The 14,156-nt window shown below is 44.5% G+C and overlaps 1 protein-coding gene across 1 annotated transcript; it reads left to right on the forward strand.

Moving 5' to 3' along the window:
- The first annotated feature begins 729 nt into the window (after window positions 1-729).
- LOC119960666 (probable G-protein coupled receptor 139) lies at window positions 730-7,283 on the forward strand. Its single transcript, XM_038788290.1, has 2 exons — window positions 730-1,138; window positions 6,370-7,283. The coding sequence occupies exons 1-2, from the start codon at window positions 730-732 to the stop codon at window positions 7,281-7,283; spliced, it is 1,323 nt and encodes a 440-aa protein (XP_038644218.1).
- Window positions 7,284-14,156: the final 6,873 nt, after the last annotated feature.

Here is a 14,156-nt window from a genome sequence, read left to right on the forward strand (position 1 = left end):
TAGTCAATGTCTCATGCAAATCCTGTCTCATTGAAAATAGTTAACTGCACCTGCTTTTTTACTGCACATTTGTTATTATTCCCTGAAGGACATTAGTGAGCCAGCTGAGTTTTTACGACATTCTGAAAAAGTTTCACGACCACCATTCGGAATTTATTTCTAGATATAAATGTAATAGGATGGGCAGCAGGGTAGCATGGTGGTTAGCATAAATGCTTCACAGCTCCAGGGTCCCAGGTTCGATTCCCGGCTGGGTCACTGTCTGTGTGGAGTCTGCACGCCCTCCCCCTGTTTGCGTGGGTTTCCTCCGGGTGCTCCGGTTTCCTCCCACAGTCCAAAGATGTGCGGGTTAGGTGGATTGGCCATGCTAAATTGCCCGTAGTGTCCAAATAAAAAAGTAAGGTTGAGGGGGGGGGGGGGTTGTTGGGTTACGGGTATAGGGTGGATACGTGGGTTTGAGTAAGGTGATCATGGCTCGGCACAACATTGATGGCCGAAGGGCCTGTTCTGTGCTGTACTGTTCTATGTTCTATATATATTGGATTCTATTCCTCCCTGGTTGAATTCAAACCCATGCCCAGAGTATTGCCCTGGTCCTTGAATTACTACTATAATATACACGGATATTACTACCTGTATTTCATGTAATGGAAATTGGATCAGTCTCCGTGGAGCCAAATTGTTTCCCTTGAGAGATTCCACTTTTTATAAAACGAGACTCCTTTCAAGATGTTCTCACATAATCTCTTCGACAGCATCATTTTGGCAACTGAGAGAGATCAGCGGCTCCTACGGTGCGAGGGGAGAGCTTGGAATCTGAGATTCACAGTCTGGCATGTTACAGCAATGGCTGTGAATGTGACAACAATGCATTGGAATGATACAACAATGTTTCAGAATCTGAGGACTGTTGGTAGGAATGATACATCAATGGGTGAGAATCTGGAAATAATCCGAGTTGATCAGAATCTGAGAACAAAAGAGTGGAATGTTCAAACAGTAAACAAGGGTTTATTCGGCGCGCTTTACCATCTTTCCACATTTTATAAATGGATGTCATTGGAAAAACGGATCTATTTCACACTCCAGGTTATTCAGGCGGGTTACTATCCCTTCCTTGCAGTTTTCGGTGTCCCTGGTAAGTAACGTTGTCTGCCTTTTAATTTTCCAATTCATTGTTAAACATGGATATTGTTGTCATTTATATTTGGATGTGAAAATGCATTTTGTGAATTTCAATCTGAAACACTTTTACCTCTCCATCAATGTAATTTCACTGAACTGTCCAATGTCTGAGCCTTAAAAAAGTATAGTTCCCAATCTCTGCAACTGCTTTCACATTGAGGGGAGTTCCGAGACCACATAATATCCAGTTGCAAATCTGTATTATATCACCTCCAAAATACCACTTTCCCAATTCTGCCTGAGAAACCCCTTCAAATATTCTCAAAATGCGTTTTTGTTAAAGTACGACTCGAGAACGCCAAAGCCATCAGCCAAACATTTCAGATTACCAAACTCTGTAGCGCACAGAAAATCCATGCCTCGTGTTCTCAATTATAAATCACAGAAAATCAGTTCAGTCAGCAAGCCGATGCATGATGTGGAGATGCCGGCGTTGGACAGGAGAGGGCAAAGTTAGAAATCTTACAACACCAGGGCAAAGTCCAACAGCTTTCGGAGCGCAGCTCCTTCCTTTGGTCCTTCCTCACCTGAGGAAGGAGCTGCGCTGCAAAAGACAGTGATTGGAAAAACCTGTTGGACTTTAACCTGGTGCTGTTAGACTTTATTCTGATGCATGCAGACGCACATATGTTTCCTTTCGCGTTGCTCAGCGTTTTGACAGCTGTTCCATTCCCTTTTTAAGTGAAGTTACTTATATGTGAATCTCTTATTTGTCGCAATCTCCGGCGTTCTCTGTCACCAGGAACCTGCACTGAGACTTTTACGTGGCTGAACGGGATTGATTTAGGGCTGGGTAAAAAAACAGGGCGTTCAAGTCGTGAGTTCTAAAGCGTTATAAGGGCGTAACTAGTGATTGAACTGGTCTTCAATTGAATGTTAAATTAGCCCTCAAATCGGGTAATTGAAAGCTAGTCGTTTGGCGAGTTGCATTCTTGAAGCAGGCTGCAGCTGAGTTGGGTGGAAAACTGGGAGACGGTGAAACGGAAATATCGGACGCAGAGCTGAGCAGGAGATTATCCAGCAGACCCTTGAAATGTAAAGCGGTTTCATGATTCAGTGACACAGTGTTCCGAGTTTGGGGGGGGGGGGGGCGGTGGAATGGTGTGTCATCACAGGAAGATGTGATTTTCTTGGCGAATAAGGAATCTGTTCAAATTTGAAAATCCATTTTCAATTTCTTATTATAAATTGTGTTCATATTGAGGTAATGGGGGAATATTAAAAATGTTTTAAAAGTTCGAAACATCAAAATTCAATTTAAAAACGAGAGCTTCAGGGGCGTGTGGTGTGTTGTTCTGGCACGAAGTAAGAGCTGATGGCCCCATTGTGTTTCCTAGTGACCACATGTGTAGTAAATGTTGTTTGCTCGAGGAACACCGGCTCAGATTTGATGGGTTGGATTCTGAGCTTCAGGCTTTGCGACTGACCAGGGAGGAGGAGTGGTATCTAGACTCTGTGTTACAGGAGGCAGTCACACCACTTAGGCTCACTACTTTGAATTCAGCCAGTGGTCAGGGACAGACGGGAGCGTGTGGCTGCTATTGAGGCAGGTCGAGAATTCCAGGCATAGAGGTGCTGCAGCTCTTGACCTTGTGCAACAGGTACAGGTACTTGCTCCATTGTTGATATGGACAAGGATTGTAGGGAGGCTGAGGAAGATGACCACTGTGCCTTGGAACGGGAGGCCATTCGAGCGGGGAAGCCAAAAAATTGGCAGCAGTAGGGTATTCATTGATTAGGGAGACAAAGGGCATCCTTTTCGAGCAGGACCAAGAGTGTAACATGGTATGTTGGCTGCCCGGTGCCAGGGTGAGAGACATCTCTAACTGGCGTGAAATTATATTGGAGTGGGAGGGGCGAATGCAGTTTTAGTGGCCCACATTGGGAAGGACAACATAGTAAAGACGTCCACCTGAATACTGAGAACATTGTTCCCGCGGGAAGGAGATAATAGGACCGTCACAATGACTTTAAACAAGCAAATAGAGGGGAAGGGAAAAACTGCAAGATGTATCATGGTTAATAGGAACCAGAGCAGCAGGTCAGCATGTGAGGAGAAGTTAGAGATTAATAGAATAAACCGTCAGGGCTAGTCTATCCGCAGCGAGGACAGAAGGACACGGGAGAAAAATGTAAGGTGACTGGGGAAGCCAAAGTTGTGGATGAGGCACATTGTCACCAGAGATAAATCAAGGAGGTCAGAATGTGTGAAAAGAATAGTGCGCAAGAAAATCTCACAAGTGAAAGGTGATTCAATCGGAAATATTTGGAATCCTTGTACCTGAATGCACACAGTATTCGGAATAAGGTTAACTTTCGCTTCCCCAGTCACATCTCATTTTCCGTGTCCTTCCGTCCTCGCACCAGATGGTCTTGCTCTGACGGTTTATTCTATTAATCTCTAACTTCTCCTCACATGCTAACCTGCTTAACCGTGATACATCTTATAGTTTTACCCTTCCCCGCTATTTGCTTGTTTAAAGTCATTTTGACGGCCCTATTTTGTCCTTCTCTCTGGAACAATGTTCCCAGTCCAATTCAGGTGGATGCCATCCCAACGGAACATATCCATCTTATTAAAATACTGATGTCAGTTCTGCATGAAATGAAACCCCCATTTCCTGCACCCCTCTGTACCCATCCTACGCATGTTTTTGAAAATTTCCTTTTCAACGCCATTAATGTATTTGCTTTCACAACCTTCCCTGGCAACGCGTTCCAGGCACTCACCACCCTCTGCTTCGCACATATCCGCTTCACTTTGCCCCACGGATTTTAAACCTAAGTCCCATGGTGCCTGACCCATCCACCATGGGAAAGGGTGCATGCCTATCCACTCTATCCATGCCCCTCAGAATATTGTAGACTTCTATCAGGCCACCCATAAATCTCCGTCTTTCTAATATAAATAGTCTATTCAGCATCCGCATAGCTTATTCCGTCGAGACCAGGAAAAATCCTGATGAACCTCCTCTGCACCCTGCCGAAAAACTCCACATCCTTCTGTAATGTGGCATCAATAATTGTGTGCAATATTCCAATTGCGGCCTTACCAAGGGTCTATCCATGACTTGCTAATTTTTATACTAAATGCCACGTCCAATGAAGGCAAGCATTCTGTATGATTTCTTCACTACGTTGTCACTTGTGTTGCCGCTTTCAAACATCTGTGGATCTGTTTGCCCAGATCCCTCTGACGTTCCATATTCCTAAGAGTTTTGCCATTTACTGCATATTTCCCCTCTATATTGGACCTACCGAAATGCATCAATTCGCATTTAGCCTGAATAAAATCCATTTAACATTTCCCTATCCAAGTCTCCAATCTATATATGCCCTGCTGCGTCCTCTGACAATCCTCAACACTGTCTGCCACTTCACCAAACTTGGTGTCATCCACAAACTTACTAAGCAGACCAGCTACATTTTCGTCCAAATCGTTCCTATGTACTCCAAACAACAAACGACCCAGCACAGTTCCATGTGGAAAACCGCGGGTCATTGCATTTCATTCAGAACAAAAACATTTCACTGCTTCCCTCTGCCATCCGTGACCGAGCCAGTTATGTTTCCATCTTACCACCTCACCTCAAACCCCATGTGACGTCACCTTTTGTACCAATCTGCCAGGAGGCATTTGGAAAAATGTTCTTTTTAGTAACCTTAAAATATGCGATTTATTTTTTTCCAATTAAGGCGCAATTTAGCATGGCCAATCAAACTACACTGCGCATCTTCTGGTTTTGGGGGCAAACCCCACGCAAACACGGGAAGTATGTCCGAACTCCACACAGACAGAGGCCCAGAGCCGATATTGAACCTGGCACCTCGACATCGTGAGGCGGTAATCACTGAGCCACCATGGTGTCCTTTGTCAACGGTTTTACTGAAATTCATGAAAACAACATTTACTGCCCGCCCCTGATCAATCATCTTTGCCACATCCTCAAAAATACTCGATTAAGTTAGTGCGGCACGACATGCCCTTCACAAACCCATCCTGTCTATCTCAAAGGATCCCATTTGTTTCCAAATGGGGATCAATCGTGTCCCTGAAAACACTGCTCAATAATTTACCTACTGCCAATGCGAGGCTCAACCCCATATAATTTCCTGGATCATCGCTGCTGCCTTTCTGAAACAGCAGTACGACATCAGCAATTCTCCAATCCTGTGGTATCTCAGCTGTGGCCAAGGAGGACACAAAGATGTCAGTTAAGGCCCTAACTATTTCCTCCCTTGCTTCTCTCAGTATTGAGGGGTAAACCCATCCGGCCAATGACACGTATCTACTTTAAAATATTTTAAAATACTTCCTACTTTTTGATTTCAACATAACCAAGACTATCCACACAACCTACGCAGGAATCATCTTCCACACAGTCCTTTTCTTTGTGAACACTGATTAAAATTACTCACTTAGTACTCTTCGCGTCCTCTTGTTCAACATAAAGATTCCCCGCACTCACCTTAACCGATCCAATCCTTTCGCTGGTCACCCTGTTGTTGTTTTTTTTACATATGAATAAGATGCTTTGGGATTTACGTTACTATTCCTGCCAAGGAGATTTCATGGTCCTTCCCCGCCCTCCTAATTTTCCTCTTAATCACTGTCCTACTTTATTTATACTCCACTATAAAGCATCGAATTTATCAACATAAGAATTTCCATCAGTCAATAGCGTCCGTGTCCTTTAAAAAACAACCACCTAAAATGTTACTGGATTGATTCAGTGATATATTTCATACAGTCATAGAATTTATTGTGCAGAAGGAGGTCATTCGGCCCATCGAGTCTGCTCCGGCCTTGGAAAGAGCACGCTACTTAGGGTCACGCCTTCACCCTATCCCCGTAACCCAGTAACCCCACCAAACCATTTTGGACATTATGGGCAACTTAGAAAGGCCAATACACCGAACGAGCCCTTCAGCGAACTGTGGGAGGAAAGCACAGCACCCGGAGCAAAACAAAACCATGCTGGCACGGGGAGAACGTCATGACTCCGCACAGACAGTGACCCAATCCGGGAATAGAACCTGGGCCTAGAGTATGAAGAGCAGTAACAACCACTGTATACCTTTCCGACCTACTATTTGAAATGGATCAATAATCGTTCTGTCAAACTAACGCTTTTTTTCTCCGTCCAGATGCATAATTTGACTGCTAATTTTGCTTCCCTCCAGCTAATGTAGCTACAATTGTGACCCTGACTCTCCGGAATTGTGGACTCTCCAGATGTGTCACTCGCTACATTCTGGCCATGGCAGCAGCAGATCTACTGGTCATTCTTATCGATCTGATATTCAGACACATCCCAATTGTTTACTGGGAGCGGTTTTATTTCCTGTGGTCTTTCCGTGTGTGTAATGTCCATGCTGTATTTCTTTATGCAGCAACGGACTGTTCCGTCTGGTTCACTGTGTCTTTCACCTTTGATCGGTTTGTGGCCATTTGTTGTCAGAAGCTCAGCTATAAATATTGCACCGAGAAAGTGGCTGCTGTGGTTCTTGGAACCGTGGCTGTGGTGAGCTGTTTTAAAAATATTTTTTGGTATTTCATGTTGTCAGACAGGTACTCGGTTAGAAACACACCCAGCTTTTGTATTCTAACATTCGCCACTCAATTATCTGCTGTTTGGATCGTCATCGAGTTTCTGCATCACATGGTGACCCCGTGTGTCCCATTCGTCCTGATTCTGTTGTTTAATGTTGCAACCATCAGACACATAGTGGTGAGCAGTAAAGTCCGCAGCCGACTTCGGGCAAACAATGATGCGAAGAATTCCAGAGACTCAGAGATGGAGAGTCGAAGAAAATCAATCATATTGCTGTTCATTATCTCGTTGAATTTCATCCTGTTGTGGACAGTTCTAATGGTGTATTCTATATGGAGACGGACATATTATTTGATTGCTGATTCTGCGTTGATGAGTGATGTTGTTCTGGAAATTGGCTTCATGTTGCAGCTCCTGAGCTCCTGCACAAACACTTGTATTTATGCCGTGACCCAAACCATTTTCAGGGAGCAGTTGACGAATGTACTGAAATATCCCTTTGTTTCGATTTTTCGATGCATTCAGAGATACAAAAATGAGTGATTGACAATTTGGAGCAATTAATTCCTTTTTACAATTTTACCATCATCGTCGTTCAGAAACAGCGGACCGGCAGTACTCCCATGGCAAAAAGCGGAGGGACCCACTCTCACTGTCGCAACATTAGCAGGGTGGATCCTATCACTTTGGTGTCAGAGAGATTGGCAAAGATTGTGGCTATCGCTGATCAGCAACACGTGTTGCTCCTATCGTTGCAGCTATGGTAAAAGTGAGGGAAAGTGGTATGTGCTTAAAATGATAATGAGGGGCAGGGTCTACTTCAACGGGGAAGTAGCGGACGTTCCAGGCCACACTATTAGCTGGGGGGTTGACGGACACTCTGATTAGCGTGACAGAGCTCCGAGACACCTCATGCTCTATTAGCAGAGCTATCTGGACGTATTGGTGTATAGCGTGACGTCTGCAACCTCCTAATTCTGACGTCACCAATGTCCCTCGCCTGCTCTCAAATATTCGAGTACAGATGAGGTGAAATCTTACCCATTGACCCGAGGCACATCATCGCCATTAATATTAAATTGTTCGGGAGATGTCATTGTTATGTACTGTCCGAATGTGTTGATAGACCAGATCGCTGGGGGAGCGTGAGTTGTCACAGTTAAATTGTGATACAAGGACGTCTGCTATCCACTCAACGAGAGACTTTTAAAACACATAGGCAGACCGGGAACGGGCACTCATCGGTAAATTCGGGTGGGAATGATCTATCACTATCTCAGCAGAAAGCCGTGTATCTCTCAATCCAGTTTCAGAGCGAATGACGGAACTGTAGCCACATTCGGAGAAGATGAGTCGCACACACAGTACAAGAGCCAAGCTGTGATCTGTGAGTGGCACTTCAGCAAGCATTTCATATATCATGTACAAACATTGAGGGAGCGTGAAACATTTTGCGGATGTGAAAACCAAAGTCCAGAAAGAAGGGGTTGACAATGGAACATAGAACATAGCACATAGAACTGTACAGTACAGCACAGGCCCTTCTTCCCACGATGTTGCGTCGAACTAGTCTGAAACTAAAATCAAATTAACATACTCCCAATCATTCCATTGCACTCCTTATGCTTAGCCAATAATTTCATGAATGTTCCTAAAGTGTCTGACTCCACTACCATAGATGGGAGTTAGTTACAGACTGGTATCCAATCGATGGGTTCTGAATAGCTTATATATAGAATAACAGATAACCGTGACTAAGTTACAGGCTGGAATCTAATCGAGGGGTTCGGGTTGGTTTATATATAGAATAACAGATACCCTTGAGTGAGGTACAGACAGCAATCTAATCGAGGGGTAAGGATGGTTTATATATAGAATTACAGATACCTGGGTGAGAGTTACAGACTGCAATCTAATCGATGAGTTCTGAACAGTTGATATATAGAACAACGGGAGTGAGTTACAGACTGGAATCTAATCAAAGGGTTCTGGATTGTTTATTTATATCGAATAACAGACACACGAGAGTGATTTACAGACTGCAATCATCGAGGTCTATACATAGAAAAACAGATTCCTGGGATAGAGTAACACACTGGAATCTAATCGAGGGGTCCAGGATCGTTCCTACATATAAATTCGCACGACACTATCCCCATGAAACATTCCAGGAAAGGTACAGCACGAGGTTAGTTACAGAGTAAAGCTCCCTCTACACTGTCACCATCAAACACTCCCAGGACAGGTAAAGCACGGAGTTAGATACAGAGTAAAGCTCCCTCCACACTCAGCGGCGTGCAGAGGGGGGGGGGGGGGCGGGGCGCTGGCCCCGGGCAGCGACTGGATGGGGGCAGCACCGCGGTCGGCCGGAGCGCGCCTGCGCACCGCGGTCGGGTGGAGTGCGCCTGCGCACCGCGGTCGGCCGGAGCGCGCCTGCGCACCGCGGTCGGGTGGAGCTTTGGACTCGGAGGCTGGAGAGGGAGCAGAAAGGGCGCGAATTCTCCAGAATCGACGGAATTGCCACCATGGGTGAGTTTTATTTATTCTTTATCTTTTGATCTATTTTAAAACTCTTCTCTGCACCCTCTCTGTAGCTGTCAACTTTTAAACTGTCGTGCCCAGAATTTGACATTTGGGCCAGGGGCACCCATTTGGGACAGAACCAGTATTTTATAAAGATTCATCATGGCCTCTTAACTTTTGCTCTCTTACCCTTTATACTTAAAGCCCAGGGTCAGCAGGGTGCAGGAGAGATTCTCAGAGACTTGACTGCAAGCTGCTGGAGCTCGGATCTTGAACAGAGCTTTTATATCTGGATTTGGGGACCCTTTATGCGCTGGCATAGTGCACAAACAGGCCTCACATGACCAGGGTTTTGTGAAGAAGAAAGGATCTGGAAATGTGTTGACTGTGAAAATTATATTTGTGGAAATTGGGTGAAGTAGTTTGATGAGACTTGGTGTTAAAGCTTTAGAGAAATGAAGATGGAATTTGATTTGAAGAAGTTCAACGTTTTGAAGGATATTGTGGCTGAACTGAAAGCGATACGTGCTGAATGAGCTGACCGAAATGTGTGAGATATGTCTTTGTATCTGCTATGTGTAATTTATCGGTCATATTATTGCAATTTTCCTGTTAATTCATGTTTAATTTACGTTGATTTTGGTGTGATTGCTAATATAAAAGTGAAGTCTTGTATATTGGTCTTAGTTGGGTTGTTTGTAGTTGTTTCCACAAGGGTCATAACAGTATTTCCATGACGTTGCTGCTCATATCCTTCTCCATGGGGGTTGCAGAGGAGGGAGGCGCAACTTTTGAGACATAACATCTCACCCATTGATTTAGATTTAGAACAGTACAGCACAGAGCAGGCCCTTCGGCCCTCGATGTTGTGCCGAGCAATGATCACCCTACTCAAACTCACGTATCCACCCTGTACCCGTAACCCAACAACTCCCCCTTAACCTTACTTTTTAGGACACTACGGGCAATTTAGTATGGCCAATCCACCTAACCCGCACATCTTTGGACTGTGGGAGGAAACCGGAGCACCCGGAGGAAACCCAGGCACACATGAGGAGGACGTGCAGACTCCGCACAGACAGTGACCCAGCCGGGAACCGAACCTGGGACCCTGGAGCTGTGAAGCATTTATGCTAACCACTGTGCTACCGTGCTGCAAAGCAAAATGACTGAAGAAGAGAACAATACCCCTAGAATCCCAGCGCTAAGGGGAAATTGACTAACTTACAGCGCAATTTAACCTCAGGCAGCCGTCCTATACCTTAGAGATGGCAAAGATAAAGAGGTCAGTGAATAGCTCTAGAACGGGTGCAACTACGTTTTTTATAGGTTTTTTGGTGATATTTAATGAAATATTTACGTGGGATGTAGTAAGAGTGAAGCCTGGATGATCAGAGGACTGCTATGGCATTTAATCTCGGAATAGGAGACATTTATTCCTTAACATGCTAATATTCGAATACAGATACAACTAATTTGCAAGTCTATGATATAAATTGCACAAAATTATCAGTGGAGATGAACAAGAAAGAGCGAAATTAAAAAGGAATGTTCAGACTTTGCAAATTATTATGACAATGATGTGGTTGCAATTCAGTTATATGACAAAATTATTGATTTTGTGATGCTCCTTCGAGCTGGAGGGACTAGAGTTCCCCCTGATCCTAAAGATGCTCTGGAGTCTTTACTGCAGTATGGGAGGGATGTCTTTCCGACGCTGTGTGTTTCATACAGATTACTGCTTACAATCGCATTTTCAGTCGCAAGCTGTGAAAGGTCATTTTCAAAACTGAAATTAATAAAAACATATCTGAGGTCTTCTATGTCACAGGAGCGACTGACCAACCTGGCTTTAATAAGCATTGAAAAAGAATTTCTCACAGCTGATGTAAAAAGTGAAGTAGTTCAGGTGTTTTGTGACAGGAGGTATCATTTGGGGAAAAGAACTTAATAAATTTGATTGATTAATATTAAATCGAATAAAGCGTTTATTTCATGTTTCATCTGTGTTTATATATTCAAAATGTTTTCCTTTCTCATAATATTTCTCAGTATATTAGGCCTTATACTTGAGTCTTTGGGGCATACAATCAAGATTTGCACCGGGCATCACTAGACCTCTGCACGCCGCTGTCCACACTGCCCCATCAAACACTCCCATGAAAGGTACAGCACGGGGATGCAAACGGAATAAATGTTCCTCTACAATTTCCTCAAAAGGATATTTACAGCAAGTAGTGAGAGCGAGGCAATGTTTCCAAAGGAAGGGTTTAATTATTTAAGAAGATAGGATATTATCAGCATAACGGAACTGACCTCAAATGATGATTACTGCAATATATAAGTCAAAAACATAGAACATAGAACAGTACAGCACAGAACAGGCCCTTCGGCCCTCGATGTTATGCTGAGCAATGATCACCCTACTCAAACCCACGTATCCACCCTATACCCGTAACCTAACAACCCCACCCCACCTTAACCTTACTTTTTTCAGGACACCATGGGCAATTTAACATGGCCAATCCACCTAACCCGCACATCTTTGGACTGTGGGAGGAAACCGGATCACCCGGAGGAAACCCACGCACACACGGGGAGGACGTGCAGACACCATGCCTAATTCGTTCCCCTCCTACTTTTCCGAATAATTTTAAACAGATCAACAGGTAAATAAGTAGCAATAACAGACCATAAGGAATAGGAGCAGGACTGGACAATTCAGCCCTTCGAGCTCGCTCTACCAGTCAATACGATCATGGTGATTCTCCCATTTCAACACCGTGTTCCTGCCCAAACATCGTACCTCGTGTTGCTCCGTCGATCTCAGTCTAGAACAGGCTGAATGACGGAGTCTCGACATCCCTCTGGGATATAGAATTCCCAGGATTCACCACTATCGGTGTGATGAAACGTCCCCTCATCTCAGTCCGGCATATCCTTGGCTGATACATGGAATAAATTATATCTGGGAATGAATTACAGACTGCAATCTAATCGAGCGGTTCAAGATGGTTTATATATGGAATAACAGATACCCGGGAGTGAGTTGCAGACTGCAATCTAATCGAGCGTTTCGTGATGGTTTACATATAGAATAACAGATACCCGGGGGTGAGTTACAGACTGGAATCTAATCGAGGGGTTCGGGGTGGTTTATATATAGAATAACAGATACCCGGGAGTGAGTTACGGAATAGAATCTAATCGAGGGGATCAGGATGGTTTACTTAATGAATAACAGATACAGGGAGTGAGCTACAGACTGGAATCGAATCGAGGGGTTCGGGATGGTTTATATATATAATAACAGACACCCGGGACTGAGTTACAGACTGGAATCTAATCGAGGGGATCAGGATGGTTTATTTATAGAATAACAGATACCGGGAGTGAGTTACAGACTGGAATCTAATCGAGGGGTTCATGATGGTTTATATAAAGAATAGCAGATACCCGGGAGTTAAATACAGACTGGAAACTAATCGAGGGTTCAGGGAGGTTTATATATAGAATAATAGATACCAGGGAATGAGTTACAAACAGGAATCTATTCGAGGGGTTTGCGATAGTTCATATAAAGTATAATAGATACCCGGGAGTGAGTTACAGGCACAAAACTAATCCAGTGGTTCAGGACGGTTTACATATGGAATAACAGATACCTGGGAATGTTACAGACTGGAATCTTATCGAGGGGTTCGGCATGGATTGTACATAGAATAACAGATACACTGGAGTGTGTCACAGAGTGGAATCTAATCTACGGGTTAGATTTAACTCACTCCAGTGCAGCAGGGTAGCGCAATGTTTATCACTGCAGTCTCACGGCGCCGAGATTCCAGTTTCGATCCCGGCTCTGGGTCACTGACCGTGTGGAGTTTGCACATTCTCCCCGTTAATGTGTGTGTTTCGCCCTCATATCCCAAAGATGTGTAAGATAGGTGGATTGAACACGACACACAGATGGCGTCTGTGCTTCTGTTTGTGTGCGTCTGTGTCTGTGTGTGTGCCTGTGTCTCTATGTGTGTGTGCCTGTATCTGTGTGTGTGTCTGTCTGTGTCAGTGTGTCTCTCTCTCTCTGTATCTGTCTGAGTCGCTGTGTGTGTGCGTGTCTGTGTGTGTGTGTCTCTGTGTGGCTGTGTGTGTATATATGTGTGTGGGTGTGTGTATGACTGTGTGTGTGTGTGTCTGTGTGTGTGTGTGTCTCCATGTGTGTGTCTTCATGTGTGTGTTTCCATGCGTGTGTCTCTGTGTGTGTCTGTCTGTGCCTGTGTGTCTATGTGTCTGTGTGTGTGTATGTGTGTGTGTCTCCATTTGTGTGTGTGTCCATGTGTGTGTCTCCATTCGTGTGTCACTGTGTGTGTCTGCCTGTGTATGTGTGTGTCTGTGTGTGTGTTTGTCTCTGTGTTGTGTATGCGTGTTTGTGTCTGTTTGTGTGTCTTTGTGCGTATCTGTGTGTGTGTCTCTCTCTGTATGTGTGTGTCTCTGTGTTTCTCTCTGTTTTTTTCTATGTATGTTTGCGCGTGTTTCTGCAAGAACACGTCTCTGTGTGTGCATGTCCTTGCGCGCGTGTGTTTCTGTGCGCATGTGTCCCTGCATGCGTGTGTCCATATGTATCTCTGTGTGTGTCTCTGTGTGCGTGTGTCTGTTTGCGTGTGTCTCTCTGTGTGTGGTTCTGTGTCTCTGTGTGTGTTTCTCTGTATTTTTGGGTCTGTCTGTGTCTCTGTGTGTCCGTGTGCGTGTGTTTGTGGGTGTGTTCGTCTCTGTGTTGTGTATCTGTGTATCCATCTGTGTGTGTGTGTCTGTATGGGTGTGTCTCTGTATGTGTGTGACTCTGTGTGTCATGTGTTTGTTTCTCTGTATGTGTGTGCGTGTCTCTGCATGTGCGAT

This window comes from Scyliorhinus canicula, unplaced genomic scaffold (assembly GCF_902713615.1).
Source record: "Scyliorhinus canicula unplaced genomic scaffold, sScyCan1.1, whole genome shotgun sequence".
Taxonomy (NCBI): Eukaryota; Metazoa; Chordata; class Chondrichthyes; order Carcharhiniformes; family Scyliorhinidae; genus Scyliorhinus; species Scyliorhinus canicula.

Excerpts from the sequence above, each read along its gene's own strand:
- LOC119960666 (XM_038788290.1), top strand. The coding sequence starts at position 730 with ATGTTCTCACATAATCTCTTCGACAGCATCATTTTGGCAACTGAGAGA. Across the intron at positions 1,139-6,369 it reads TGCAGTTTTCGGTGTCCCTG|CTAATGTAGCTACAATTGTG; the intron begins GTAAGTAACGTT and ends GCTTCCCTCCAG.